Source organism: Aspergillus novofumigatus (assembly GCF_002847465.1).
Source record: "Aspergillus novofumigatus IBT 16806 chromosome Unknown P174scaffold_1, whole genome shotgun sequence".
Classification (NCBI taxonomy): domain Eukaryota; kingdom Fungi; phylum Ascomycota; class Eurotiomycetes; order Eurotiales; family Aspergillaceae; genus Aspergillus; species Aspergillus novofumigatus.
This window is the reverse complement of record NW_020194274.1, coordinates 2,685,832-2,713,579: the sequence shown is the minus strand read 5'-3', so window position 1 is coordinate 2,713,579 and position 27,748 is coordinate 2,685,832. Positions and strand designations below refer to the sequence as shown.

The 27,748-nt window shown below is 49.0% G+C and overlaps 8 protein-coding genes and 1 non-coding gene across 9 annotated transcripts; 3 read left to right on the top strand and 6 right to left on the bottom strand.

Moving 5' to 3' along the window:
• Positions 1–974: 974 nt before the first annotated feature.
• On the bottom strand, positions 975–2,803 carry P174DRAFT_437244 (uncharacterized protein). The gene has a single exon (XM_024826238.1). The coding sequence runs from the start codon at positions 2,694–2,696 to the stop codon at positions 1,074–1,076; it is 1,623 nt and encodes a 540-aa protein (XP_024687412.1). The 5' UTR covers positions 2,697–2,803; the 3' UTR covers positions 975–1,073.
• A 1,219-nt stretch (positions 2,804–4,022) lies between these two features.
• P174DRAFT_437241 (uncharacterized protein) lies at positions 4,023–5,219 on the top strand. Its single transcript, XM_024826237.1, has one exon. The coding sequence runs from the start codon at positions 4,469–4,471 to the stop codon at positions 5,135–5,137; it is 669 nt and encodes a 222-aa protein (XP_024687411.1). The 5' UTR covers positions 4,023–4,468; the 3' UTR covers positions 5,138–5,219.
• Positions 5,220–5,488: 269 nt separating this feature from the next.
• On the top strand, positions 5,489–6,789 carry vip1 (putative actin cytoskeleton protein (VIP1)). Its single transcript, XM_024826236.1, has 3 exons — positions 5,489–5,628; positions 5,687–5,773; positions 5,885–6,789. The coding sequence occupies exons 1-3, from the start codon at positions 5,546–5,548 to the stop codon at positions 6,510–6,512; spliced, it is 798 nt and encodes a 265-aa protein (XP_024687410.1). The 5' UTR covers positions 5,489–5,545; the 3' UTR covers positions 6,513–6,789.
• Positions 6,790–6,829: 40 nt separating this feature from the next.
• P174DRAFT_447393 (uncharacterized protein) lies at positions 6,830–7,198 on the bottom strand (the record flags this gene model as incomplete). The annotated part of the gene is made up of 2 exons (XM_024828663.1): positions 6,925–7,198; positions 6,830–6,895 (listed from the first exon to the last, which is right to left on the bottom strand). The coding sequence occupies exons 1-2, from the start codon at positions 7,048–7,050 to the stop codon at positions 6,830–6,832; spliced, it is 192 nt and encodes a 63-aa protein (XP_024687409.1). The 5' UTR covers positions 7,051–7,198.
• Positions 7,199–7,677: 479 nt separating this feature from the next.
• P174DRAFT_437239 (putative nonsense-mediated mRNA decay protein (Nmd5)) lies at positions 7,678–12,068 on the bottom strand. Its single transcript, XM_024826235.1, has 8 exons — positions 11,707–12,068; positions 11,548–11,626; positions 10,958–11,418; positions 10,715–10,899; positions 8,786–10,653; positions 8,557–8,735; positions 8,385–8,502; positions 7,678–8,330 (listed from the first exon to the last, which is right to left on the bottom strand). The coding sequence occupies exons 1-8, from the start codon at positions 11,794–11,796 to the stop codon at positions 8,164–8,166; spliced, it is 3,147 nt and encodes a 1,048-aa protein (XP_024687408.1). The 5' UTR covers positions 11,797–12,068; the 3' UTR covers positions 7,678–8,163.
• A 301-nt stretch (positions 12,069–12,369) lies between these two features.
• Positions 12,370–16,891, bottom strand: P174DRAFT_382493 (SKI complex RNA helicase subunit SKI2). Its single transcript, XM_024823122.1, has 6 exons — positions 16,358–16,891; positions 13,802–16,304; positions 13,464–13,743; positions 13,225–13,412; positions 12,983–13,162; positions 12,370–12,926 (listed from the first exon to the last, which is right to left on the bottom strand). Exons 1-6 carry the CDS (start codon positions 16,585–16,587, stop codon positions 12,426–12,428), a joined length of 3,882 nt encoding a protein of 1,293 aa, XP_024687407.1. The 5' UTR covers positions 16,588–16,891; the 3' UTR covers positions 12,370–12,425.
• Positions 16,892–17,556: 665 nt separating this feature from the next.
• Positions 17,557–20,069, bottom strand: P174DRAFT_456459 (uncharacterized protein; the record flags this gene model as incomplete). The annotated part of the gene is made up of 5 exons (XM_024829435.1): positions 17,557–17,641; positions 17,697–19,316; positions 19,372–19,845; positions 19,909–19,977; positions 20,047–20,069. The coding sequence occupies 5 exons, from the start codon at positions 20,067–20,069 to the stop codon at positions 17,557–17,559; spliced, it is 2,271 nt and encodes a 756-aa protein (XP_024687406.1).
• A 1,846-nt stretch (positions 20,070–21,915) lies between these two features.
• P174DRAFT_437235 (Hsp70 family protein) lies at positions 21,916–24,523 on the top strand. Its single transcript, XM_024826234.1, has 4 exons — positions 21,916–22,055; positions 22,128–22,239; positions 22,296–22,364; positions 22,469–24,523. The coding sequence occupies exons 1-4, from the start codon at positions 22,029–22,031 to the stop codon at positions 24,247–24,249; spliced, it is 1,989 nt and encodes a 662-aa protein (XP_024687405.1). The 5' UTR covers positions 21,916–22,028; the 3' UTR covers positions 24,250–24,523.
• Positions 24,524–26,316: 1,793 nt separating this feature from the next.
• Positions 26,317–26,418, bottom strand: P174DRAFT_t7. Its single transcript has one exon. It is a non-coding gene; the product is annotated as a tRNA-Ala (tRNA).
• Between the last annotated feature and the right edge of the window lie 1,330 nt (positions 26,419–27,748).

Here is a 27,748-nt window from a genome sequence, read left to right as displayed (position 1 = left end):
TTTACCCTGGTCCTCTGCGATTTTCCTCCCGTTGGCTGTTGCCCTGCCAATTTGCCGATTTGGTGCTCACCGCCTACGATTACCACCAATCAAACTATGGCTCAGTGGATGCGGTGGGACTGTTTGCGCATAGAGACCATCATCGCAGTTCCCACCCTAGGCCTTTCCGTGTTTCCTCAGTGGTGGTACGTAGATTGGTAGTATCATTGAGCCCTCAAGGACTCAGCCAGACTTGGGGAATCACTCCAAATCAATTGCTAAATCCTAAATCACTATGGATCTATCACAAACGCCACTAATGACATTGACTTGTTTCTGACCATTCAGTAACTCTCTTTTTGGAATTGCCGTTCCCACCAGACTCTTAGTGTTGAAGAGTAACTTACCTACCTTAAAGGACGATCCCAATTGGTATTTCCCTTCTGGTGGCTGGCTCAAGTAGGAGCCTTGTGTAGTCTCGCTGTGCGCACTATCAAGTCCCATCATCACCCTAGGGCCGAATCCTCTCCACAGGTCTGGTGGATGCCGGATCGTCATTGTCTCATTATTCATAGAGTCATTGTCCTGCATCCAGACTCTAGAATACTGACTACTGCAGGGTGAATTGGTTCAATTCCTTGTCCACGATAACGACAGGGTCCTTTTTCTGGAAATACATGCTGACCATCTATCTCTCAATTGATGTACTGCGAACCTAAGGTAGGCTATTATTGCATTGACTGTTGTTACCCTTCACAAACCACTTCCTTGAAAATTTTCATGGATGGCCGATCAATACTGTTCCTGGTGTCCAGTTCGCGTCCACTTCCTCGCTACTGGCAGCTTGGCATGAAATTGCGGAAATCGGAGGGTCCGCACGTTCCAATCCTGGATAGAGGAGCTGGATGACCAACCGAACTGGCTCTTCTGTGCTACCCTTCCGGGCCGATATTATAACTTTATTTGTAAATCATATTATTATTTCTAAAGAAAATGCGCCATTAAGAAACAATTGAGGTTCATGATAACACTTTAGATATATACATCAGATGGAAACATAGCAATCCGGTGGATGTAGCGCTTCCTTCATGCAATCACTCAGTGATATCCAATTGCCCATTGAGCCTGGCCCATGGACCTCTGGGTTGCTTTTGTGACCTGGTTGCCCTCGTGCGAGACCAGGTCGAACGAGTCTCAGACGCCCAGATGTCGTTCGAGTCCTCTACGGATGACTGCGGATCTCGGAAGGTCTCCTCGAGGTCCTGATTCAACATGTTGTACACCTCCTGCAGTACATGCCCCGCGTCTGCAGCCGCCTCCTGGCCCTCTACCAGCCTCTCCTCGACGTACTGGTGTTCGTTCGTCGCTGCCGCTTCGGACGCGAAGGCCCATGATTCAGCCAAGGTAACAACTTCGTCGGGTTTCGGCAAACCAGTCGCGCTCGGCGCATGCCTCGAACTGATGTGCTTGAAACGGGGTTGATGAGTCAAGAGAGGGTACTCCGGAAGAAGGTGACTTTCATCGCTCAAGCGATTTAGAATACGGAGAGTCGCAGACCTTTCCTTGGTCAGCAACCCCGATAAGTAGTTCTTCTGCAGAGCCAATGCTCGCTGGGCCTTAGATAGTGGAAGAAGATTCTCGCTTGTGAAAGACAGAACCTCCAGCGGGTCCAGTGAAGGTCGGTCCCCAATCGCCAGCTTCCCTAGGTCGACCGATTGGCGTGACGGCTTCGTAGATGGCATTGTCACAGGCTGACAGGCTCGAGAAGCAACATCCAACAATCGCTTACGTGCTTCCACGTAGGCAACATACTGCGCCGCAATTTCTGCCTTTTGGTCTTCGACAAGCTGAGTGGACTCCTCGATCTCCTCAGGCGAAAAATCCTGCACTGGAGCATCGTCGGCGTTACCCACGCTCACTAATTTCTCCTCAACCCATTGCACCAGCTCGTCTCGCGTCCGCTGCAGTGCCGCGACTTTGACTGCCGGTGGTACATCTGTACTGTCTGGCGCGAGCTGCGACTTCAAACCCTCCAACAGACTTCTCTCTCGGTCCAGTTGAGCCTTGGCACGTATGACGGCCCTTTCCAGTTTATGTACCAAGCCTTCAATGCCATCGTCTGCGTCACGTCCCATCGCCGTCAGTTTGCGTTCCTTCTCGGTCTCCTCCAAAGACACGATTTGCTGGCCTTGGCTCGCTCGGTCACCGATGCGCTCGGAGATATTCGAGTCTCGTTCTTTGAGCTCCTGTAGATAGTGCTGAAAGACCTGCAACTTCGCATGCCGACGGCGATCACGAAGCAGTCGGAGGTACGTCTGTAGTTCTGAACTGTGGTCGATAGACGGAGACTCGGTCTTCAAACCTTTTGTGTTCTCTTTTGCCGACGCAACTTTCTCAGTCAATGAATGATACTCCTTCCGCGCGGCCAGATCCGCCTGAAGTGCTTGCAAGTATTCCTTCCTCAGCCCGGTTAACTCTCCCGGAATTCGCTTGACATTGACCACAGCATCTTGCGGTACGCAGAGGGTAAGATGAGATTGGGAATGACAATTGGGATTTTCGGAGTCATCCTCTGCGAAATCTATTTGCGAACGAAGGTAGTAGGTCAAAGCCTGTCGGATGCGGAGCGCTTCCTGGCGAGTTCTGATGTAGGGAGCCAACGGCCTGGCAAAAGGAGGAACATCGGTCGGGATACCAGCTTCAGGTCGATCAGCCATGACGAGTGATTCGCTCAGGAGCTACAGGCGGACTCTGACATCAACCTAGAATTTCCATGGATTGTTGGATATCAAAGCCGATCCTCCTTGCGATCTTCTGACTTACCTGTTTCCTGTCCAATTACTCGCATCTTCAATTGTTGTTTGTTTTGTTGTTGCTGGAGGTTGTAGATCGTTTTACGTAAGCAGATACATACTGTTTAACTACCTCAATTATCTGCGAGCAGAAGCTCTCCTCGCTGCTTATGAGACATGGGAACTTGAGAAGGGACTTTAATTGATCTATAAGTATAATATTTCACACTCTTTGCGATATGGTCTATACTGATTTTCCTCGTTTGAGCACAATCATCTGTAGCTGATTGTATGGACAGTGCACTCCTCCGTCCCAGGTATATAGACCACAGAAGTAAGGGATATATCCAATTATCTACCCTCATAGCCCATCTAAACAATCAGATGCGTCCACAGATTCAAAATGAGATCTTCCCTAAGTGTGGAGAGGTTGCGAAGGACTCAGACCGTCTATAATCACTCATGTGTCCCAACTATCTTGGCGCATTGTATACATAGAGGCGGGGAATATATTATGTCGACAGATTGGTCAAAATGGTTCAAAATCCATGGCTGAAGTCAGACAATCACTCTCAGCAGGAAGCTTCTGACCATATCATGTCTGGTAACTAAATGAGACGTCATAATGCTGACGAACAGTTTTCTTCGAGCACTTCGGAATGTACAACGATCTGACAAGGATACAATGGGAGATGACACCTCAACTATGTCTTCTCGCTTCGACTGGCTAGGCACAGCGTTTAGATTCCCGGAGAAAGTTGGCATACTGGTCTACTTGCAATGTCCACATCGTCTCTTTTTCGATGATCACAGATCCTATCACTGTTTGAGACCTAGCCGTCTCTTTGTAGCCGCTCCAGACATCAAGTACGGGTACCACTGTGAAGCTGACCGCATTGACCTGCAGAATGCAGTCTATGAATGCTGATTAACTCCGAATGTGGATGGACACCCTTTATCATCAATGACTTATGAAGCTCCACAGATTTGCAGGCAAAATTGGCGACTCCCACCATATCTGGTATGTTTTGAGCTCATTCTTCTGGAATTTCAATCAAGGGGTTGCCTTGCTTCCAGGCTTTCAGCGTCCTCGCTTCGAAGCCCCTCTTGACCCTCCATCTTCGTTCTTCCAGTTTACTGTTCTCAGAGCAGCTCTTTTCTGCAGAGGTCTCGGTTATTACTGCGACTTGCCGCCTCTATATAGTTCCAAAGCTCTCCGCTTCAACTGACAGTACTTCATTAGAGATACATGTGTCCAGGAAACAAGGATGGCTGCAGACCCGAGTCTTGTTCCCACCTCTTCCCCAACTTCTCGCCGCCGTGCCGCAACTGCAATGCAGCCGTCCACAACTCCGGCCGTCATCTTTCGACGGCCATCGCAGGGAATGGGCACCCCCGGCATCTCTCTTCCCCAGACAACTTATGAAGGAAGCTCAATGCCAGGGGCGGGAGAAAGCGGTGGTGCAGGAGTAGTGTCACGTAAGAAACCGGCTGGACCTGTTCCAAAGAAAGCATCACACTGAGAATAGGCAAGCTCCGCTGCGACATCCAAAGCCCCTTACGCCATCCGATCTCCACTCCTTGGTTGAGCGAGAGCAAGAAGCGATGGTAAAGTACAGACGTTCTCAAAACAACGCTGCAACTTTCTGACACCATGGGCTTGTTGGCAGGTAAACCGGCTTTCCAGAGAGCTGTCTATGCTACGCCAGCAAACCGCCTCTGTTGCATCGACCACCTCCTCCACTTCCACCACGCTCAATGACTCATTGGATGGATATCATAGTACACCGTACTTAGTTAGCTCAGCACATCCAACGGCGTCGCGGCGACATCGCTCCTCATCGAGTCTAAGCTCGTCTTATGTCCCAGTAGTTCAAGGATCGAGAACAGGAAATGGGCCCGCAATTGCACGATCTCGGGAGCCCAGTTTGTCATTCCCATCGGCACGCCCAAATGACCCTTCAAAGCCCGCTCGTGCCTTGTCGACCACATCGCGGCAGCCGGATCAAGTCCTGCCATCCTTGGCTGCATTGATACAACCGCAGCCACAACAACAAGGCGAGAATGTGCCAAGCAACGTGACCGGACCTCAGAATGCCCGTCAGAGATCTTTCTCCCCGCAACAAGTGCCAGCTTCTGGAAATCCGCCTCGCCAGGAAATACTGGTCCAGCGAGGAGAGTTGGAAGCCATGAAGCGAGAAAACGAGGCTCTGCGTCGTCGCGTACGGGACCTCGAGCTTGTTGTTAAGAAATACCGAGAACGCGAAGTCACCTCTCCAGAACAGCCAACAAACGACGACGAGGCCACATCGAAATTGGGAAAACTGTCCATTTCCTCGAGGGACGACGGGAAGGATTGTCCTTGATTAGCCTTTAGGATTAGCTAGGATGCATCTTGGATAGCCAATATATCAATGGATGTTGAACTCACAACCATCTGACTCTCCATCCATTTAGTTTTCTATTTAATTCTGCCGACTTTACTGGACAATAATTGACAATTGCATATTAGCCATCTATTTTTATCGACTGTCAAACTCGACGTCTTTCACATGTGCGACCAAAAGCTACTCCACAGTGGCGGTGCACGCAACCCCTCACAACGTCATATGTGGCGCAATGATGGGCTAGGCTGCACGCCAAAATAAATACACCTGTTGTCATCCTCTTATATTTCACATTCGATCATCCTACAGCTTTCTGTGAGAAATTGCGAATCCATATCTACTCAAGCACATACTTTCATATCCATCTCGAACTATTACTCAATCAAAATGTCGGAACGCAGCACTGTCCATGTGTCGGGAATCTCATCCGCCACCACTGATAAGGAGGTCAAGGACTTCTTCAGCTTCTGGTATGGCAGTCGCTCAGGAACCTCTTGATTAGGTTGCTAATATTCTCTCTACTAATAGTGGAAAGATTACTTCGATCTCTGTGACTCCTGTTTCTGGTGAGAAGGATGCGACCAAGTCCGCAACGGTGACGTTTGAGAAAGAAGCGTAAGCCTACCCCGCACTGTCCACGCCATCGAAACTTGGTCATGCCACACATTCTTTTCTATTCTTTTATTTTTTAAAATGAAACTGGAACCTGAATTAACGTTCTTCTAGAGCAGCAAAGACCGCCTTGCTCCTGGATCAAACCCAATTGGGTCCCTCCACAGTGCATGTCACCGCCGCTCACTCCCTTGACGAGATCGCTGGAGAACATGCGGCCACCCCCGGAGAGGCCAAGGATGAGAACGGCCAGGACCTCGAGCAGGAAGACAAGCCCAAGTCCCGGATTGTCGCAGAGTACCTTGCCCACGGCTACGTGATCAGCGACAACGCCATCCAAAAGGCTATCGCCCTGGACAAGAAGCACGGCTTCTCCTCCCGCTTCACATCGGCCTTGACCAACTTCGACCAGAAGTACCATGCTACCGATCGTGCCAAGGGGATTGACGAAAGCTACAAGATTACCGACAAGGCAGCCAGTGGCTGGCGCGGTCTCAACTCGTACTTCGAGAAGGCTTTGGGTACCCCATCTGGCAGGAAGCTCCGCGATTTCTACGTGCAGACTGACAAGCAGGTTCGCGACATCCATAACGAGGCCCGCAGACTCGCAGACTTGCAGAGCGGAAAGCAGACAGAGGATGCTCCTGCTGCGGCCGGTGCAGAGGCTGCCAACGTTACTCCTAGCGCTGCGCCGACATCGCAACCGGCGGGTGCTGCACCCCCCGCTGAGCCCAAGGCGTGATTAGGGATTAGTGATTAAGCAGATTATGATTTATTTATGTATTGCTCGCAAGCCGATTGTTTGTTCTTATTGAAATTCCCCAGTATCTGGTGTTTCACGGCAATTCATGAGAAGTAATTCACAGAAGAGTTTTGTAATCGCAGTCACTACCAAAGGAACCTCTCTCCTGTACTTAACACCCCTTGAAAACTTTTCATCATCGACCTCCCAGGAGGAGAACGAAAGGAGAATACTTGTTCAATAATCGTAGGTTTCATTCACACATCAAGTGGGGTCTAGAAATACATCATAAAAATCAAATCTCCCCTTCCGCGCAATCAATGTACCTTCGAGTACTTTGCCGCCTCAATATCCTCGAGCGGATGCTTGGGGTTACTCTCCAGCTTCGACTCCTTAGTCTCGTTCGACTCACGCTGCGAATGCTGCGGGTCGCCACGAAGCTCGGGCTGGGTCTTTCCCGCCGAGGGGGATCCTGCTGCTGGGCGCCGGACTGGGTTTCAGGAGGAGGGGACTGACGGCCGGAGTTTTGGGCGGACATTTTTGCTCTGCGAAGCAACCGGTTCTAAGTTGGAATCCAGATTCACGGGAGGGGTAGAGGACTTACGATGTTGTGTGGATGGATTGGAGGATGTGTCAATGGTAGGTATCAGAGTATAAGTTGCAATGGAGTGTGGTTGATAGTTTTTGGATGATTTGACGATGTGAGGGATGTCTGGCAATATCCCTACCTAGGCTTTTAAGTGTAGACGACTTGCGCTAAAACGTTTTGTGAAGAGCTGGAGACAGGGTCGCCTTGTTGGAATTCATCATCATGACGTCTGGGATGGGGCCCACTGTTATCATCAACTTGTCGCTGGAGGTACTTCTGATAGTACGAGGAGTACTTCGTGCATGAAACACATACTAAGTTAGGAAAACAGCTATAGAAAGTCATGCTGCAATTGAAAGCATTGACGAGGCAGTATCAATTCTGGATGCATCGTTGACCACTTGACTCTGTCTACATTGTACCTCTAGCAGGCATGATTTCAGATATGGCGTCATAGGCCTGTTACTCCGTAGTTTGTGCTGTTTGCACTTTTTCATCACGTGACTTTTATTGTTTGTGTAAGTGGAGTCAAATCCTCAGCCAATAGAGACCTAATGAGTGGAAAAGTATTTTGGAGCTTCCTTCTTCTTTAATCATAGGTAGAATGCATCTTATTTCGCTCATGCCAAAGCATAAATGAACCTAAGCCAAATGCTAGGATTAATGGGGGGAATCTGATTCTGTGCAGTACATGGATGCAGGGGAAACGGAATCAAATCACAGGTAATCACAGTGGTGGGACTTTTTGTGTAGAGAGATCATGATGACAATTATAGACGAACCAAGATGACCATGACAGCATCCAGACAAAGAAAAGGAAAACGATCTAAATGACAAAAAAGGAAATGGGGCGAGGAAAAACGAGCACATGCGGCGTGAGAGCCGTATTCAATCCAGGCGCCTGCTTGAAAACAGCCAAACCCAAGAGCTGTAGCCATGGCATGTTCTTATATCATCAAATGTGGAAGATTCAGCAATCTCGACTGTTTCATTTCGTCGACGGGCCGAACATCTCTTCTTTTCTATTTTTTTTTGTTTTTGATTCTGCTTGCAAGTCGTGTCTCATTGGGTGCCGTTAGCCTGAACTCCAGCAGCGGCAGCTTCCGCGTTAGCTGCTGCCATGGCCTTGGCATCAGCCTCGTGGAAGACAGCCTGAATGATCTGCTGTTCTTCAGGGCTCAAAATCTTCGTGAGATTCTCATAGAGCTGTGGCTGTTCCTGTTGAAGGCCTAGTAGGGAATTAGCCAAAGCGCCCCATACTCCATCAGGAGAAGACAACATACCCATGAATACATGCTTGAACATGCCGTACGGCTCAATCTTGTCCAGTGGCGTCTCAAGTAAACTCTCCTCATCCAGCTCGTCATCATCGTCGTCAGCAAAGGAGCCGAACTTCTGTGCCTGGAGAATACGGTTAGTGTGATTTTCTCAAGACCAAAACCATGATGCGCTCACCTCCTGGTTCAGGAAATCGAGGTAGGCGGCACTCTCGTCAGGGACGTCGACCTCGGCTGCCCCCTCGAGCTCATCCCCTTCGGTCCACTCGACCTCGCCGTCCCAGTCATTCTCCTCGTCATCCTCTTCACCTTCGTCATCGTATGTGAAGTCGGACTCTTTCGTGGCGTCCTCGCGGCCTTTCAAAAGCTTAGTAAGATTCAGTGGTAAAAGGAAGTCGGGCACTTACTCTTGATTGCTGCAGGCAGAGTCTGGAAGAGTCTGGTGACTCCCTGAAGGAGTCTAGGCCAACCTTGCTGCACACTGGCAGGAACGTCTCCAGCCTTCAGAGTGAGCAAAGAGCTGATCGCTGCAATCGACAGCTTCTTGTCGTGAACACGTCTGAAGTTGTCAATGTTGGAGAACCACGTGCTGAAGAACTTGTTCGTCCAGCCCTTGGATTCCAGAACTTGCAGACTAAGGACAGGGTTGTAGTAAATGGCGTTGATTACCATCTCCATCAGATGAAGACGGTAGGACTTTGTCCTAGCCTCCCCAGCCTCAATGACGCGCATTGGGAGCTCAATGAAGAGAGGGATGTACTGGTCAATATAGCCGCGCAGATTTAACATCACGGTCTCTGCGAGTTTGCACCCACATATCCGGTCGACACCGCCGACTTTCTCGTCCCTGAAGATATCCTCGACCATGCCAACGACGGCCGCAAGGTATGCAGGGTTCTGAACCAGCATATCTGAGCCATAGGCGACGTAGTTGTCAAGGGCAGGCAGCATATCTTCCAGATACAACTCGGCACCTGCTTTGAAGGTCTTGTGAATGAGTTCAAAAGCCTGCCACATTGTAGGTGAGATGGACTTCGAGGCGAAGGTGCAGCTGTCAATGATCTCAAAGATCTCGTTGTAGAGGTCGTAAAGCTTGTTCTCAAGCGTGATGCTGATAACAGGCATGAGAATCGTCTCAAGATGCAGGAGCACATCAGGAGTGCTCTCGAGAGTCAATATGAGCGTTCCGATGGTCTGCAGTACACCCAAAGCAGTGATGCTCTTATCGTCCAAAAAGTCTCCATATGTGTCCTCTTCGCCCTTGGCAGCATTTCGCTCCAGCAATTCGCCAACGATACGCATGTACGTATCACGGAGTTGTTCACTGAGAGCCACAGCAAACGGCGTCAGTTCGGCCGAGAAAACTTCGACAAAGTCCTCCATGACATTGGCTAGAGCGTCCACGTCAACCTCGTTGGCGAGCTTGAGCAGCTGCTGCATGATCTGGGGAATGTTTTGCTGCATCGACGTTCTGATAATGTCATGACGAATGAGAGGCTGCAGAGCAAGAGCGGCCTCCACTCGGACGGGCAGCTCAGGATCGGTCATCGATTCCAAGATATTCCGGTAGATGATCATGAGGTTGTTGGGGTCCTGGAAATCGAGCTGCTCGAATTTCTCCAGAGTGTCGCAAGCACGAGCTCTGAGGAAGCCGTGAGGACTACGGAATTCGGGGAAAACATGACGAACGAAGAAGTATTCGACCTGGTTGGCGATGGGACTCTTCTTGCCCAAAATGACGGAGGCCAGTGAACCGATCATGCGAAGAGCACCTTCCTTCTCTCGGGGCAGCTTCTGATCGTCTGGCGCAGATTCATACTTGCTAACGACGCTGTTGACGAACGTAAGGATCGAGAAAGTCTGCTTCTTCCGGTTCTTGGTGAGGGCGACCAAGAAGTTCGTTGCTGCAACATCTGGCGCCGAAACTTCTTCGTAAAAGTTCAACTTCCGGTGGAGATATTCCGAGGGGTCGGTCTCGAACAGCTCAATATCCTCGTCTGATTGGCACATGATCGGGAATATGAAGTGAGCGATCAAATTGTCCATGTGCGGCTTCAGGTGCTCCCACATCGCCTTAGGCTTGACACACTCTTCCAGGAAGATCAAGGTGTATGCAAGAGCAGGGTTGCTGAGCCATTGTCCCTTTGACACCCACTTGTCAATCTCCTGCAAATATCCCTTGAGAATCTCCGGAGCAAACGTGCTGATGAACGTCTTCGCATATTGAGAGTAATCTGGGGTGCTGGACTTGGTCATTGTGGTGGGATTTCCGTATCTACGGACTCCTGTAAATAAATTGTTCGCCGTCAAACAAAAAGGGAAGAACATCCACTAACCTGATGAACAGACGGTTCAAGTTGGCATACGACCATTTCTTGCACTTCCACCAATGATTGAGTTCCCTCTCTTCCTTGGATTCCATCATGGAGTTGGCAGGAGGTTGCTTAGCAATGATTCTCAGGAAGAGTGTGCACCAGTCGACAGTTGCTTGGTGGGTTTGAAGATGAGGCGAAAGCTCGAACTATGATTACCAACAGTCAGCCCTTACCCCTTCTGCATCTGATTTCCGGGTCACCCACATAAATGGCATGTTTGTAGGACTTGACAACAATCCGGAGCATTTCAGCTGCCTCCAGGCTCTCCTCGTCGACCAATTTCAAGCCAATGTTCAGGAGTTGAGGAAATGAGTGCTCGACAATCTTGTCGAATTCCTCCCTCTTCTCTCCAGCCTTGAATCTGTAAACACGGCAGATGGCCAGCAGACATTGTAGACCAGCGTAGACGGAGTTCGCATCGTTGGTGCCCAGCAACTGAAGCGTAATATCCAGAAAACCCGGCCACTGCTCAGGGAAATCATGCTGAAGGATCTTTTGGAGGAGAGGAACAAGCTGTGCGCGGACATTGGGAGGTGTCGATGCGAGCGCTGGGATCAGTCTCTCTCGGAAGCCGGGCTTTTCAGCCTCTGGAATCGGTGCGCGCAGGGGGCTGTCTTCGACGGGCGACCATCCGCGGTTGATTCTGTTCTTCAGGTAGACACCGGCTGCAAGTAATTATTCATCATCAGTTATGCCCAGCGAAAAGGCCGAATATTCCATCGATCTTCAGGGGCCCGAAGAGGAAGAAGAAAAGGAAAAAAAAATTCTCGGAGATTCCAGCGGGGTCAACATACCCGAAAGTTGAACAGCATTGTTCTGCTCCCCCTGCAAAATATCCAGAAGCGCATTTATGAAGCCGGGTTGTGTCTCAGCCTAGATAATGACCAGTATTAGATTTATGTCAGAAGAAATTCCACTGTCAACCCTCATTCCAGAGTCCTCTCCCCACATACATATTTTAAATCCAATTCAGCTTGGCGTCGATTATCCGCATTTGCGTCGAGAGTAGACTGAATGCGGTCTCGGAGAGCTGCAACATCCATCTCGCACCAACAACAGACCCCTGGAAAAAAAAATCAAAAACTCCGAATAGAAGAAACCACGTCACGAGGAGGTGAACCCGGAAGGAAGATGGGGCGGAAGGAAGAGAGGAGAAGAGGAGAGGGAGGAGAGGGAAAGGAGATAAGTAGCGGATATTAGACAGTGGTAGAGAAGGATAGGGTGCAGATTATTTTCCTGGTAGTCAGTCCAGTAGTGACAATCACAGGAAAAGGGCAGAGCAGAGCAAAAGCACAGACTACTAGGACTGGGCCACAAGAAGAAAACATTCAGTGGTTAAAGTTGGGTTTGCTTTTCATGAATTTTGTGCCCGCCCCGCGCCTATCGCAATCGCAGCTAATCAGAATGCTCGCTGCCTTGCGCGGTCAGAGAATTTTCTCCCGAATTACCTCCATGGTTCCTGGATTACTTTACAAATGCTTCACAAATTATAAAGGATCCTTATTATATGGAGCAGACTGAGTGCATTGTTGTTTTATGCTCTCCCTAATCAGGTCTATTGGAATATGGATGATTGTTTTGTTTTCATTCTCCCGTGATTATCATCATATTTGCTTACAATATCATTTAATTCGTTCTACTCTAGCGTAATGAGGAGAGGTAAGAAAGTACGCTACATGTACAAAGACGCCGCAAAGATGACATCGCGCTTGATCAGCTCCTGCGCCTGTTGCATCTTCGTGTATAACGTCGGATCTCCAACCAGCTTCGCCGCGTTCCTCACTTCGCGACAAGTCTCATCTAGTCGAGTAATCGTCCGAACAATGGTACCTTCCATCACATCCGTCAAGTCTGTGATGCGGTTGAAGGACATGCCCTTGGCCCATTCGTAAACTACCTCTGCCAGACCAAAGCGGGGCTGGCTGGCGAAGTCGTTGCTGTCCTCGCTAGACTGAATGACCTGGTATTGGATTTGGAGGTCGTTCACCTTCTCAGCGATCCGAATAATCGCCTCCTTGCCCTTCTCCAGACGTGGGGTCAAGGTAGGAACGTTCTCCGTCTTCTCCTGGAAGACAAATGCGGACAAGAGCGCAACAATCTCTTCAGGCTCGTATTCAGCCAGGACGTTCTCGAGAATCAACTCCGTCAGGACCAGTTCATCTGCCGAGTGAATCTGTCCATAAATATTAGCTCTACACTTCCAGCCTCGCGGAAGATTGGATGACTCACCTCACATGCGACTTTGCCCTTTAGCTGAACTCGGGATTGCTCATCAATGAACCCTAGGTCTCTTAGCACTTGGATGCGCTGCTCGTAGTCCGGTAGTAGTTGCAGGTTTTGGTCCGACATGAGCTGTTTCAGCTGGGAGATATTCTCCTTCACCTGCCATTCATCGTGTTGCATCTCAAACTGCTCGAAGTCAGTGACAATCTAGTTTACGAGAAATCGGTGTGTAGGCGATGGCTACTCACGTGCTTCAAGAAAGACGGGCACTGTAAGCAACGGCAAGATTGAGTGATAGCTGCCTGTGCTTGCCGTTTTTCTAGTATGTCTCGCACTTGTAGTTCTTTGATCCGAGCCCAGTCCATCTCATCCCAGACAGGGCTTGTCCAGGAAGCGCAAAGTTTCGAAAGCTCCTTGTCCGCGAATTTAATTGCCTCTGTGAGTTTCGAATTAGCTTCTGCTAGGATGATGGGCACAAAATTCAAACCTTTCTTGATGTTCAGATACCATGTTGGACCACCCACTTTCACCATTGTGTTGGTAACACACTCTAGGTCTGAAAGAGGAACCTTGCAAACTTTCAGCGTCATGTCTGCAGCACGAGTCGGCAAAGGGTGTAACAAGTGTCGGAATCTTGGAAGGAAAGGCAAAATGTCGCTTGGATGGCGTCTGTGGCTCAATTTGCCGATCTCAAGGACCTGTATGCTAGGAGTGGCACCTCCTCCAACACCTTCTCTAACAATGATACCCGCAGTTCGGAAACCATCCTATGAAAAGTTCAGTAATCTGAGAACAGAGGGTAGTAACATCCGCAGTCCAACAAACCTTTCGATACACAACAAGCCGCTTCGGCATGAAGAGACGCTTGCCCACAGGAGAGGCAAGTAGACCAACATGAAGTTCGCTCGTTAGCTTCTCATACTCAATAGCTGCATCATGGCAGGCCACTAGGTCAATATCGCAGATATCGCAAGGTTCTCGTTTGATCTTCGCCAGACTTGCTTCAGAAAGCTGGACCTGTTTCTCATGCTCCGGCAGCAGAGCCTGGGTGGCATTCTCACTGAAGCTTCGCTTGATCATTTCTTCGATCTTCAGAGCTTCCACACGCAAGAGGTTCAAAATCATATTGTAAGTGAGTCTGAACTGAGACCGGAGTTTTGTCGGGTCACCAAGGATCATCTTCCTCAAAGCACCCGCAGGGGGCGCCTCGTCTCGGCCAACGCTCACAATGATGACATATCCAACAGTGTCAAGACCTCTCCGTCCAGCACGTCCTGCCATCTGAGTATACTCGCCCGGCAAGAGATCTCTAAAGGCCCTACCGTCGTGCTTTCTGAATCCAGAGAAAACGACGGTTCTTGTGGGCAGATTGAGACCCATTGCAAACGTCTCGGTAGCGAAAAGGATCTTGACCAACGATTTTGCGAACAAGATTTCCACAATTTCTTTCATGATTGGCAGAAGACCACCGTGGTGAACAGCAATACCTCTGCTTAGCAGCTCCCGCAGCCGAAGAATTTGTGGCAGAGTTCTGTCTTCTGGCTTGAGTCGTGTCAGGGACTTCTCGATGAACATATGAATCAAACTCTTCTCGGAAGCATTGCAGAAATCTTGATTGGAGAGTGAGTCTGCATTCTCTTCACACCTCTTTTTCGAGAAAACGAAGATGCAGCCTGGAAGCAAGTTCTCTTTTCGGAGGTGCCCCACGAGCTGTACCCAGATTGTCTTATCCTGAGCAGCCGTTGTGCGTCCTCCACCCCGTCCCGTACGAGCGATATTGCCAGTGCCCCTGTTAGCTGGTTGGCCTCTGCCGCGAGGAGCACCGCCCCGCTGAGCGTTTCCACGAGGAGCTCCTCTACCAGCAGGCTGCCCACGTCCTCTGCCTTGCTGTCCTCCGCGCTGTGCTTGAGACTGAGCTTGAGCTTCGGCGGCCTTTTGTGCTTTGATTTTGTCTCTGCCCGAGATGATGTTGTCTGCTTCTTTCCAGCCAGTCTCGAGAAAACGCTTGTTCGAGTCGACAATTTTATACTTATCTTTGCCTGCCCAGATATAGTGCTCCAGTGGAACAGGACGTTTGGCGGTGGAGATGACGTAGATATCCTTCTTCTTCGTACGACCAACCCATGAGGCAAATTCATAGGTATTGGGGACTGTAGCAGAGAGCAGGATGAGAGTGACATGCTCCGGAAGCATGATGATGACTTCTTCCCAAACAACACCTCGCTCGAGATCATTCACATAGTGCACCTCGTCAAAGATCACAAATTCAACATCTCTGATCAGATCCGCGCCTCGGTAGAGCATACTCCGCAAGATCTCGGTCGTCATGATCAAGCAGCTGGCCTCCGGGTTGATTTGAACATCTCCGGTAAGAATTCCAACATCATCGAACTCACTTCTGAAGTCTCTGAACTTTTGATTGCTCAGAGCTTTGATAGGAGATGTGTAAATCGCCTTGGTCATATGTTTTGAGGCCAGAGCGATAGCGTATTCTGCAACGACAGTTTTACCGGCTGAGGTATGAGCCGCGACAAAGACTGAATCGCCATTCTCGAGGTGATACACTGCCTCCTTCTGGAAGGTATCCAGTTCGAACGGCCACTCCCGAGCCATGTCAGGCACGAGTTCATGGAAGTTAGGGATGTGTTTATTGACGTCCACGACGTGAGCCCACTCTTTGCCACCCTGCCTTTGCTTGACGCCGCCGAGTAATGGCGCTCGAGGCTCCAAGGCTGGGAACTCGACAGGGAGGAGAGAATCGATATCCTCTTCGCCACTCAGTTCATCATCCTCGCCAATCTTCACCCCACCTTCAACGTCCGAGACGGCGTCTTCATCTCTCTCCACATGAAGATCACTTTCTTCTTGCTGGAGGGCATGCTCAACTTCCTTGTCACCTTCCGCTGTCTCCTTGGTCTTGGCCGCCTCGAATTGCAACCCGCGGGAAAAGCCAGGGGCTATCTCCAAGAGGCCACCCTCGGCTCCAAAATTGATAATGCGGTCGAGACCGGACTGTTTGCCACCGGTTCTTGAGCGTTCCGCAGCCTGTGCTTCAGATTCCATTTCAGCAATAGCCTCAACACCGTCGAGTCCTCCCGGCGCAAATGGAAAAAACCCTGCTGCGCCTCTCACGAAGTCAGCACGACCCGCGGGCCTGCGCAGTAGAGACGTCGAGTTTTTGGCGTTGGCTGCAGCAGCAGGGACCGTGACTTCGTGGTAGCCCGTGACTCGACCCTCCAGACCTTCCCGGGTAAAACGAACAATAGTCCGTGTTTGGGTGGGAGCAATCTCGTAGAGGTCGGTGTAGTCGACCGGGACATCCCATCGTCTGCGAGGATGGTTAGTAATAATACCAGCCAGGCGTAGGTTGTCAACACAAACTTTTGTAGGCGGTTGAGCCATTCTGGGCTGAACCGTGGTGATGGTGTCAGAAACTCTCTCTCTAATTCAGCTTTGAGGTCTGAGGCACTCTGTCGTGGCCGCTGTCGAGGACCCCGGTGTCTGTAGGTTCCATTTTCCTCTTCAGCAAGCTGAGCATCGAAGGCCGACCCGCTTAAATTCTCGGAGTTGAGGCTCAGGTCGGCCAAGATGGAGGCCACCGTTTCTGCCATTCGGAGAAGCGGTGCAGAGAGATGTCAGGATGATAAAAAAATCTGCCCAGTCTGCCTGGGATTCAGTGCAATGCTTGCTTGATTTGAGGGATGATCAATCTGGAGACCCGGAATAGTTGGAACGACCCTCCACTCCAGATTCACAGTCACGTGGCTTGCCAGTGAATACTTTGACAACAGTCTATCTTGGGAGGGGAAATGATTAACACAGAGAAGACGGCTCTCAGCAGCTGATATTCATAAACGATTGAGGAGACTAGAAGCCAGCAACAGTGAGAGTAGGAGTGTCTCATGTAATGGCGGCCATGAATGGCAGTAACACTAAAGCGAGCCCACACACAACTTTCGCTGACGTCGGGTGGGGACTGTGCTGCATATAATGCTACCAGGTAGTACACCACTATACTTCCCTGATCACTATCAAGCAGTTGTTCTCTGCTTTCAAAATCTTTACCGTACTTTTTATTTATCCACATATTGTAATAATTATTATCAGTTGACTCGAGAAGAATTTCTGCCACACCATATATCCAGCAGCTATTACTGCATACAAAAATGACCATGTACAGACGCCGTAAACGCCATGCATAGATGCAGTATGCCAACTGAACCATTCATGCAAAATTCGAGGCTCACACACATGCATACTCAAGTCAGGATGCAAAGACGAATGTCTCAAAATACGACAAGAAACCTGTGGTATATTCCAAGCCGTCTAATGGGCTTTCCCCGGTCGCTGTACTGCTCCGTAAGAATGGACACCTCTGAGCCTATCATCTTCAGTATGTAACCAGGCCAGAAAGACGGGAAGGAAATCAAGATAAGTATGAAGAAGACGAAGGAGATGAAGAAGAATCACGATGAAAAGGACGAGGGATGGCATCGTTCACGAGGTGTTGCCACCTTATCATATCGATAGTAAAAGATCAAATGAGAATGATAGAGCCCCGGTTTCTGAATATGCTACACTCATCGATACGACATAACGGGAAATGTCTTTCGGTCGGCAGTATTGATCTGGAATTCAAAAATGCCATCTACTGTGGCAATGTACCTGCTCAAGTCAGTTTCCCTCCTCGAGCTTGAAACAGACCAGGGCCTCAGCTTACAGTGTCCTTCCGTCGGCGCCGAAACCTAGTCCAGCCGTGCTACCTGACTCCTGGTCTCTAGCTCCGGGCCCTAGACTCCTGTCTGGGAGTTCGTTCAAGACACTCCTGATCCATCTAGGAGAGCGTGTCTGTTCAAAACCCAAGAGCTGTTGACGGTATCGTTGTTCCCGTTGACTGTTTCTTTGTTGCGCCTCGTTGATAATTTGTCGTTGTCTTCGAAGCCTCTCTGCCGCGACGTTTGTCCTCAATTCTGAAGTTGACAGACGTCCCAAGTCATGCCGACTATCGGATGCCGTGAGTCGCGAAGCGCTAGAATGGTCAACGGTGGCAGACGGGCGAGTTACAGATTCATGGGCTCGAGTGTCCGAGCCTTCTTCGCTATTAGAGCTGCTCGGACCATCGGCATCGCGGTCTGCAGGATGCAAGCGATCAAGAAATGTGGCAGACTGAAGTTCTGACGGTGAAGCTGTCCAGCTCAGAGTGAGACTTGGCTGCGGTCCAACATTGGCCCCAATAACCGACCTACTACCCTCGGGATATCCCCGTGAAGGAGTCACAGGGTTGTCGCGCCCTGCATTCAAGTTCCGGCCGGAGATTCCTGTGTGGCCAAGGTAGTTTTCCCGAAATGTATCAATAAGAGCGTCGCTTCGGTGTGGTGGCGAGGTAGGACGGGATGGTCGACGAGTTCCTTCGCTGGATGCTTGGAACTGTGAGCGAGGTGCAGGATGCGGTTGGGCGTTGACTCTAGCTCGCCGTTCAGTCAGACCCTCTTCTAACCTCGACGTCCAACGTGCTGTATTTAAGAATTCCACAATCAGCCTCTCTCTCTGTGTGAGGTCCTGTATCAAGCTCTCACGCAAAGGAGAATGATCCGCCCCATTTCCCCGCTCATCCGAAGTACGCTCGATCGAATCGAGAATAGCCCGGTGGGTTGCATCCGTTCCATGCCGAGATTCAGCGAGAACACGACCGTCAAGGTCAGATTCGAGTTCTTCAGAGTCATCTAGTATCGGCTCTGTGTATACTTCTTCCAAATCGGGATCGTTCATATCCAGATTTAGAATCTGTCTGCGTATGAAAGCCTGGCGAACGTCCGCAACCCCGGCTCGTCCTTTGTCTTCAAGCCACACCAGGAGGTCCCAAGGCTCAGGTGCAAAAGCCATGCAACGCACAGCACCACCGTTACAGCACGGCCTTGAGGAATTGAAATTGCATATTATCGCGTTCTTACCGTTTGCCTCGCCTGCTGTGTCTCGAACTGTGGCCACGTCGAACACTGTAATAACTCCCGACTGTGAACCGATAGCGCACAGTCGACTGAATGGAGAGAATGCAACAGTGAAGCAGCAGCCATCATCGAAGCGTGTGCCAATATCCATCTCTATGCAACGGATAAGATCCCAATCCCATGCAGGAAGCTTCTCACCGTTGTCTGTCAGAACCGTTGTCTCCAAATCACATGTAACATCGTAGAAATATGCACGAGTCTCATCTCCAACCGCAGCGAGCAGGGTGGAGTCCGGTGACATAACAGCATAATTCATGCATGCTTGGTGAGGAAGGACCTTGAGGACTTTCGACCGAGTCAGAGAATAGATTGTAACAGTCTTGTCATTATTACTGCCGCACATTCAGCACCAACTATCAGACGGGGAGTCATCTATGGTGGGAATACCTTAGGATCATAATGTCCTCATCGGCGAATCCCTTGTCGGCACCGGGCAACCGGTGAACAGTCACCGAGTTCACAATGCTGCCCCCGAACTTGTGCAACTGTACCTCGGGCATAAGCGGTCTTGAAGCCTGGTGAGTGGACTCAGACTCTCCTCGAGACGGCCAAGGAGGGGAAAGCCTTATTGGAGGTCCCAGGTTGATGGGTAAGGCACTATCGACATCTGAGGACGGCAAAACTGATGTATCGCCATGTGCGGTCAGATCAGCGACCCGTACAAAGGCGCACTCTCCATTATCGGAGCCGCCGACACCTATCCAACCATACCCCGCGGTGAGGCATTTCGGTTCAAACGGTATGACCGCTATCGTCTCTCGCTTTTGCGACGAAATGTGAATCGAATATATCACTCTGTCAGCGACTAAGTAGATTCTGTCCGGGTCGGCGGTACTGATATAGTTGCGAAGTTGTTGGTGGCTATGGTAGTGTTAGCATGATTCATTCATGCGACAAACTCGCCAGTATAGCAGAGTGACAGACAAGTTGGGTATCTTGAAAGGGAAAAATCGGCGTTTTGTTGCAAGGATCAGTGACTCAGTTGAGCGATGTCTAATAAAACAGCGAGGTCAGCCAGGTGAAGTTGAAACAAGCCAACACTAAAGGCAGGATTGGACCAACGGGAGAGTAGAATCCGTAGTCATGATGGTTTTGTCAAGATCACGCTGACATTGTTGGAGCGGGACTGTGGTAGACGCCGCGGCTGCCGAGCGGGCTGCAGAGAGAAGACGAGGGAGACGACGAAGGTGACTGTGATAGAGGTAGTGCTGTAAGTGGCGATGGACAAGATTGCAAGTTGCCTTCTGTCAGTGAGGTACCCTACAACCTGGTAGTAGCGGCACCCGAACCAAAGGTGGTTGTGATTAATGAGTTCCTGGGCTGGGGATCAGAATCGGAAGATAAATTGCTGAGACTACTGCGACTACCTAGGTATTGGATCATCGTCAACCGTAAATTCAGCTAGGGTAAGGTAGATAAGAGGTATAGGTAAGGTAAGGTTGTAGTAGGATGATGGTGTGACTGAGAGTGACGACTTGGGAATGGTCGAGGCCTGGGGTTGTGATCACTGGCCCCGAGCTGATGACGTAAGTCTTGTCACAGACAAATCCGGGGGATCCTTCAGCGAATAATGCGGCTGGCCGAGATCTCATTCCATTTCCATCTCATTATCATCTTGTCGAGTCTCCGGAATCAGACTAGTCGGTCTATTCCGATAGTAGATGCATCTAGCACGTTGAGGAAAGCTTGATGAAGTCTGTATAATATGCTCGCAGGCCCTTGGACACCGGATTCTCTCTTCACACAGCGGAAGCACCAAGATCGCGTGATGAGTATCGTGCATTTGCTGTAGTGGAAGTAGTTGTCATTCATTGAGCGACATATCTTGCGCCTAGTTACAGAGGTACCTCTTAAACAAGCAGACTTCTGCAGCTATCAGCAGATAAATATGCCCTCTGCAGTCGTTGAAGAGAGCTAGTCGTCACGCTGGGACCCAGAATGCTAGAAAGATCTCCGAGGCACGTGACATCAATTGGGAAACATCAGAGACAATTTGGCAAACCCCTGTATCGGGACGAACAAAGCTGACTGACGAATTGTATTCTCGGAATGGCATTAAGCAGCTGTAGATCATGGGACAGTTGGATGGAACTCCTTTGTCAACGCCGGCTTCGGAGTACGGCGTATATGAGCTTCAGATTTGCCACAATACTATGGAATTCCATTCTCTACCCGACAAGAAGGGATTTCTCAGCTGATTCCCGGTCTTGCTGTATACCACTACTATGATGGTATAGGATACGCACATTCCGTAGGGCTGATATTGGCAGTATACTCTATAGTCCTCCTAAAGAGAGAAACTATGCGAAAGATCTACCGCGTGGTTGTTGTCTTCTCCTCTGTGTCGTCAGTGTATACAAGGAATTTCATTACAACACAATTCGATATAAGTATAGCAAGCTGTTGCAAGGTTCATCCATTAAATGATATAGGACTCCCCTTCTTATAGGCATAACAACGCCAAAGACTAGAGCTGCATCAGCATTAAAATGGTAGCTCAAGTCCTGCATTCAGGCCATATTATTGCCTTCCCCCGCCCAGTCGTTCTCCTACACTACTTGGGCACTGAGAAACACATAGCATATAAAAAAAGCATACAAGTATTAAAGATTTTTGCCTTGCTCATTTTCGTTTGACTTAAGAGTACCTGCTACTGCCAGCCAGGCTCAGTAGGTTAGGTACCTTACCAAGAATTTTATTTGGACGGACAGCTCTCACAGCTGGCGATTGGCCCGGCTAGGAGGCGGTCTAAGGCTAACTCGGCTATCATTGGGCCAGCTGTGATTCTACCAATTTCGACGACGGGCCGAAGCTCTCCGTGCAATTTTCTACTACTACCCACCCATTCTCCCTTCTTCCTTTTGAAGTCTCTTTTTCCCCAGACATTAAAAAAGTCATCTATCTCCTTTCCTCCTCTCATCCTCCGTACCTTTCCCCTATATCTCTTCCTTTATCTCGTTCTCCCTTCGATTGAATCGGACCGGAGTTCTCGCTACTTCATTCTTTTTGAGTTTCTGTATTATCTACTTTTTAATCAAGTCACGATGATGCCATCTCGTCTCGTCCGCGCTGTATGTGCATCCTCTGCCGGAACATCATCGCAAGCTCGATTTTCTGGACTAACGCTTCATTTTCTCTTTCAGTTGCCGCGTACTGCCCGCACCCCTGCTTTCAGAGTTCCCGGCGCCTCTTTCCGGAGATGGAACTCGACCGAGGGTGAGAAGGTTAAGGGTCAGGTCATTGGTATCGATCTGGGTATGTTATTGCGGCAGTGTTCATGCTTGAGATTTTCCTTCTAACGGCTTTCCTAGGTACTACAAACTCGGCCGTCGCCATTATGGAGGGCAAGACCCCAAGATCATTGAGAACGCAGAAGGTACGTTATTAGAAAAATTTTTCATGCCGTGATCTGATTGGATACACGGATCCAATGCATCTGCCGTGATTCTGGTTTCTGGCAGTGTAGCTAACTTGAGATGAAAAGGTGCTAGAACAACACCCTCTGTTGTTGCTTTCGCCCAGGATGGTGAGCGTCTGGTCGGTATTGCTGCCAAGCGTCAGGCCGTTGTCAACCCTGAGAACACTTTGTTCGCCACCAAGCGTCTCATCGGTCGCAAGTTTACCGACCCCGAGGTCCAGCGTGACATCAAGGAGGTCCCCTACAAGATTGTGCAGCACACCAACGGCGATGCCTGGGTTGAGGCTCGCGGTCAGAAGTACTCGCCGTCTCAGATCGGTGGCTTTGTCCTTCAGAAGATGAAGGAGACTGCCGAGAACTACCTCAGCAAGCCCGTTAAGAACGCTGTCGTCACTGTGCCTGCTTATTTCAACGACTCCCAGCGTCAGGCTACCAAGGACGCTGGTCAGATCGCTGGTCTGAACGTTCTCCGTGTTGTTAACGAACCCACCGCTGCTGCCCTTGCCTACGGTCTGGAGAAGGAGGCCGACCGTGTTGTCGCCGTCTACGATCTGGGTGGTGGTACTTTCGATATCTCCGTTCTGGAGATCCAGAAGGGTGTGTTCGAGGTCAAGTCCACCAACGGTGATACCCACCTTGGTGGTGAGGACTTCGATATCCACCTGGTTCGTCACATTGTCCAGCAGTTCAAGAAGGATTCTGGCCTTGATCTCTCCGGCGACCGCATGGCTATCCAGCGTATCCGTGAGGCCGCTGAGAAGGCTAAGATCGAACTTTCTTCTTCCCTTCAAACCGAGATCAACCTGCCCTTCATCACTGCCGATGCTAGCGGCGCTAAGCACATCAACCTCAAGATGACTCGCTCTCAGCTTGAGTCCCTCGTCGACCCCCTGATCAACCGCACTATTGAACCCGTCCGCAAGGCTCTCAAGGACGCCAACCTTCAGGCCAGCGACATCCAGGATATCATCCTGGTTGGTGGTATGACCCGTATGCCCAAGGTTGCCGAGTCCGTCAAGTCCATGTTCGGTCGTGACCCTGCCAAGTCTGTCAACCCTGATGAGGCTGTCGCCATCGGTGCTGCTATCCAGGGTGCCGTCCTGGCTGGTGAGGTTACTGACGTTCTGCTGCTCGATGTCACTCCCCTTTCCCTCGGTATCGAGACTCTCGGCGGTGTCTTCACTCGTCTGATCAACCGCAATACCACCATCCCCACTAAGAAGTCCCAGACCTTCTCTACCGCCGCTGATTTCCAGACTGCTGTCGAGATCAAGGTGTTCCAGGGTGAGCGTGAGCTTGTCAAGGACAACAAGCTGCTTGGAAACTTCCAGCTTGTTGGTATCCCTCCCGCCCACCGTGGTGTTCCCCAGATCGAGGTCACCTTCGACATTGATGCCGATTCCATTGTCCACGTTGCCGCCAAGGACAAGTCCACCGGCAAGGACCAGTCCATCACCATTGCCTCTGGCTCTGGTCTCTCTGATTCTGAGATCCAGTCGATGGTTGAGGATGCTGAGAAGTATGGTGAGCAGGACAAGGAGCGCAAGGCTGCCATTGAGGCTGCCAACCGTGCCGACAGCGTCCTGAACGACACCGAGAAGGCTCTCAAGGAGTTCGAGGACCGTCTTGACAAGGCTGAGGCCGAGCAGATCCGCGAGAAGATCGCCACACTGCGTGAGTTTGTTGCCAAGAACCAGTCTGGTGAGGGTACCGCCACTGCTGAGGAGCTCAAGCAGAAGACCGATGAGCTCCAGACTGCCAGCTTGACCCTCTTTGACAAGATGCACAAGGCTCAGTCTGAGCAGCAGCAGCAGTCTCAGGGCCAGCAGGGTGAGAACAAGCCCTAAATGTACTACTAACTATACCTGAGCGACATATTCAAAAGTTCATGGGTGATCTTTTGCGATTGTTTCTCCATCAACTTCTTCCTCTCTTCATCACTGTCTTAACACGTGTATGACATGTATACATATTGATAGCTTTCATGTTTTTCGCTACCCTTTTCATGTACTCTTCTTCCTCTCGGTGTATGGTGTTTACATTTCCTTTTCTGCCTTCATACCTCTTGGGTCGGGTGAGCATACTTGAGATTTCATTTTTCTTGGGGCAGTTCTTTGGAAAGGCTTAAAGGATTGCCTGAAGTGTAACTTAATGACATGACGGCTGGGAACCACTAAACGGATGTGGTGGGCTTGTCTATCAGGAGCATACAATATGAAAATTCTCCTCTCTCTTCGAACATGACTATATTTTTAAAAAAAAAAAATTTAACATTCAAATAAGTCGCTTTCTTAATCTGGCTACTCCTCGGTTCGTCGAACGGTCAGCGTTACTATCCTTTGCTTACCATTTGTTTGATTCTCTAACCAAAGGATCGCATGCTGGCCACTTCGACTTGATTTGTGGTAAATTCTGAAATACTCCACATGAAAGTAGGCATCCTTGAGCCTCGCGTAGACGCCCGGAAGATGTAGATTACTATGATCTTTGAAGGGATTGAGCTATGGGCCAAGCAACAAATACGTGGTACGGCTCAGTTTGCTCATAATAACAACATGGCAAAAAGCTGAACCAGAGCTCGCATGGTCTTGATCAATCGATGATCTGCCAGTATTAGCTTGCCTTTGTTGACACAGGCAGGGAAGGTATGTCTATGTCACCTTCAAATTAAGTGCTATGGCACTTGATTGGAACCGAGATGTCAGCTATGACGCCTTGATGGATGAAACGTAGGTCTATCAATTATTGTCTTAGAGCATTAAAATCCTTTAACAGGATCTTGGGCTGTCCATTTTTTGTTGATTTAATTCACACGCTAAACAAACTAGTACAAAATCTACTAATTAGCCTGTGGAGACATTGGTGATTATGATAGTCATGTGATAATAAAAAAATTAGAAAATAGGAATGAAATGCAGCATCTATCTATACTGAGTAGTACAAGCTGGGGTCTGTTAAGATGGACAACTTAGACAGTATTTCCAGTTATTATTGACTTAAAGAATTAACTGCTAGGTGCCAAATGCCATTATTGTCGTAATTAATGGTCAGTGGTCCCTCAACTCATAGTTTCATTCCTTGCATCCACCCGACTTTTGATCCATCGATAGAGTTTTGGCAAGAAAGGGTCAAGGAGGAATGTCATTTCCTGGTAATTCTGTACGCCTGCGCTCCCAGGGAGAAACCAGCTGAGACACTTCCCCAGACTCCAACGGAAGGAAGCAAAGGGGCGGGAAGAGCCTATACTTCCGTGATTCGAGCTATTATTATTTATTCGGCCTTGATCATTCGCAACTCGAGTGGATCACCACTGGACAGCAAAGGATTCGTTTACATGTTACAGATCCAAGTGACCTCCAGGCTCTCTCTGTCCATTCGTAGACGATACAGAGGATCTATCTAGCTGATATCCAAAGCCAATATAGGGAGCGCCCCGGTCAATCAAGGCAGGAGCGCGACCATAATCGTCGAATGATGTCGTCAATAATAGTCATGCTGACAGGATGATGATATGTTAATGTTAGCTCCATTTCTATAAAAATGGTGTCAACTTTAAGGCCTGGATTTTCTCTTATCGGATTCCCACAGCTTTAGCTGAGCTCCACTGGGAGACTTGCAGAGTTGCAGTAGCAATGCAGAAGAATAAACAAATCAACTACTCGACCGTCATATTTTGTGGGGTGAGGAATTCCGTCAGTCGATACTGATTGCTTTTGACTTGGCTCAAGTGTCCTGGATGCTTCGCACGGTATGATTATATTGAACCATACTAGCGGTACACCTCACGTCCAGTAACGCAATGTAGCTTTTCCTGGGAAATCATTCCATGTCATTATTCTACTAGCCCCAATCCATCATTCTTTATTATTAAAAGAAGATGGGGTAAAACTAAGAAAAAAAGATTAAAAAGTTAATGGACTCACGGGGGATTGAACCCCGGACCTCTCGCAATTATGGTCTGAAGACCTGCATTTATGAATGCAAAGCGAGCGCTACTACCACTGAGCTACAAGCCCATTCGTTGGTGGAATTCCATCCACAAAAGTCTTACGTAGACAAAATCTCCGTCCTCATTACCGAGTCGATCATGCGTCAGCAGTTGGTGATCCAAAGCAGCAGATAAGCGTTATATCTGGAAGATGGAAAGAGGCTAAATAGCAGGGAAATCAAAGTAAGAATAATAAATGGAGTTGAAGGGCTAGGGATGGTTACTAATCCGATATGTAATGAAGTTTTACTGTAATGCTGTCGATCAGTTGTCAATAATAATAATAGTAATTATTATAACAATAATGTATCGATTTATTTGACTCTCTGGCTCCCCCCACTTGGTCATAATTACATTATGGTGACTTTGAAGGCTCAACCCCCTGAGAAACATGGAACGCAGACGCTCTTAATTTCTCTCCATAATGAACATTATCAATGCGAATTGAATTTGATTTCTCATGGCTGGTTCTGGTGGCCTGGTCAGTGTTTCCGAGCTTGAATGTAGTTTGGCTCCTCTTGACCAGGGGTTCTGCACTCGAGAATCAAAGACATTCTGCTGCAATTGTACCTTTTAGACAGGCTATGGAGTATCAGCTGGGACTTGATCCGACTTCTATGGCATTCTATCTGCCCAGCTCCTTTGATTGTGTGACATACAAAAGTAGATCGCCCGATGCTCATTGGCTGATATCCACTATAAATAAATTAAGTGGAGGGGCTATTTTCTTCATACCCTTTGCCCATTTTCTTCGCATTTCTGGTAAAAATGAAAAACGCAATGAAAGGAGATCCCATCAACTGAGAGATGTACACCTAGTCTACTCGGTCACAAACATTCTTGAAGATAAGAGTATTATCTACCATTTATTACGCTCATCGAGTCTACCAGTAATAATAATTCCATGATGTCAAGAATGCATAAGAGTAATAATCAATGTTGTTATTGTGTTAGAAACCTGATCTTGAAACTTCTGATACATGTCAAACTTTAGCCATGGCTCAGTCCTTGATTCCCCCTCTTACTTAGATTTGGCGATGTTTTATCTATCCCATGAATAATGATTCTTACTTCTTGGGAAGCTGGGAGAGTCTGTATTGCCTACGGTAGTTGGTCAAGGCACCAATTGATTCTTTTCTCTTCTACCGTTTTAATCCTGGAAGTCAACTTCACCGCCAAATATGAGTAGCCAGTCTGGATCCAGAAGACAAGGCCCCGTACATTTAGTCCTAACATTTTATGGATTGTGTTTGTCACTAGTGTGACAGTAGTGGTCTTGTTTTTAAAGGAGCCCTGATTCAATCTATTCAATAATAATCGATTGCACTACGCCTGATTTGTAGGCCGGCCAAGTAAAT

Bases quoted from the DNA above. Each gene is read 5' to 3' on its own strand.
- P174DRAFT_437244 (XM_024826238.1), bottom strand. From the start codon at position 2,696: ATGGCTGATCGACCTGAAGCTGGTATCCCGACCGATGTTCCTCCTTTT.
- vip1 (XM_024826236.1), top strand. From the start codon at position 5,546: ATGTCGGAACGCAGCACTGTCCATGTGTCGGGAATCTCATCCGCCACC. The intron at 5,629-5,686 runs GTATGGCAGTCG...CTCTACTAATAG, and splicing joins AAGGACTTCTTCAGCTTCTG to TGGAAAGATTACTTCGATCT. The intron at 5,774-5,884 runs GTAAGCCTACCC...ACGTTCTTCTAG, and splicing joins GTGACGTTTGAGAAAGAAGC to AGCAGCAAAGACCGCCTTGC.
- P174DRAFT_437239 (XM_024826235.1), bottom strand. From the start codon at position 11,796: ATGGATGTTGCAGCTCTCCGAGACCGCATTCAGTCTACTCTCGACGCA. The intron at 11,627-11,706 runs GTATGTGGGGAG...GTCATTATCTAG, and splicing joins CTGAATTGGATTTAAAATAT to GCTGAGACACAACCCGGCTT. The intron at 10,654-10,714 runs GTTAGTGGATGT...AGGAGTCCGTAG, and splicing joins TTGAACCGTCTGTTCATCAG to ATACGGAAATCCCACCACAA.
- P174DRAFT_437241 (XM_024826237.1), top strand. From the start codon at position 4,469: ATGCTACGCCAGCAAACCGCCTCTGTTGCATCGACCACCTCCTCCACT.
- P174DRAFT_382493 (XM_024823122.1), bottom strand. From the start codon at position 16,587: ATGGCAGAAACGGTGGCCTCCATCTTGGCCGACCTGAGCCTCAACTCC. The intron at 13,163-13,224 runs GTGAGTAGCCAT...GACTTCGAGCAG, and splicing joins GCCCGTCTTTCTTGAAGCAC to TTTGAGATGCAACACGATGA. The intron at 12,927-12,982 runs GTGAGTCATCCA...ATTTATGGACAG, and splicing joins AGGGCAAAGTCGCATGTGAG to ATTCACTCGGCAGATGAACT.
- P174DRAFT_437235 (XM_024826234.1), top strand. From the start codon at position 22,029: ATGATGCCATCTCGTCTCGTCCGCGCT. The intron at 22,240-22,295 runs GTATGTTATTGC...CGGCTTTCCTAG, and splicing joins GGTCATTGGTATCGATCTGG to GTACTACAAACTCGGCCGTC. The intron at 22,365-22,468 runs GTTATTAGAAAA...TGAGATGAAAAG, and splicing joins ATTGAGAACGCAGAAGGTAC to GTGCTAGAACAACACCCTCT.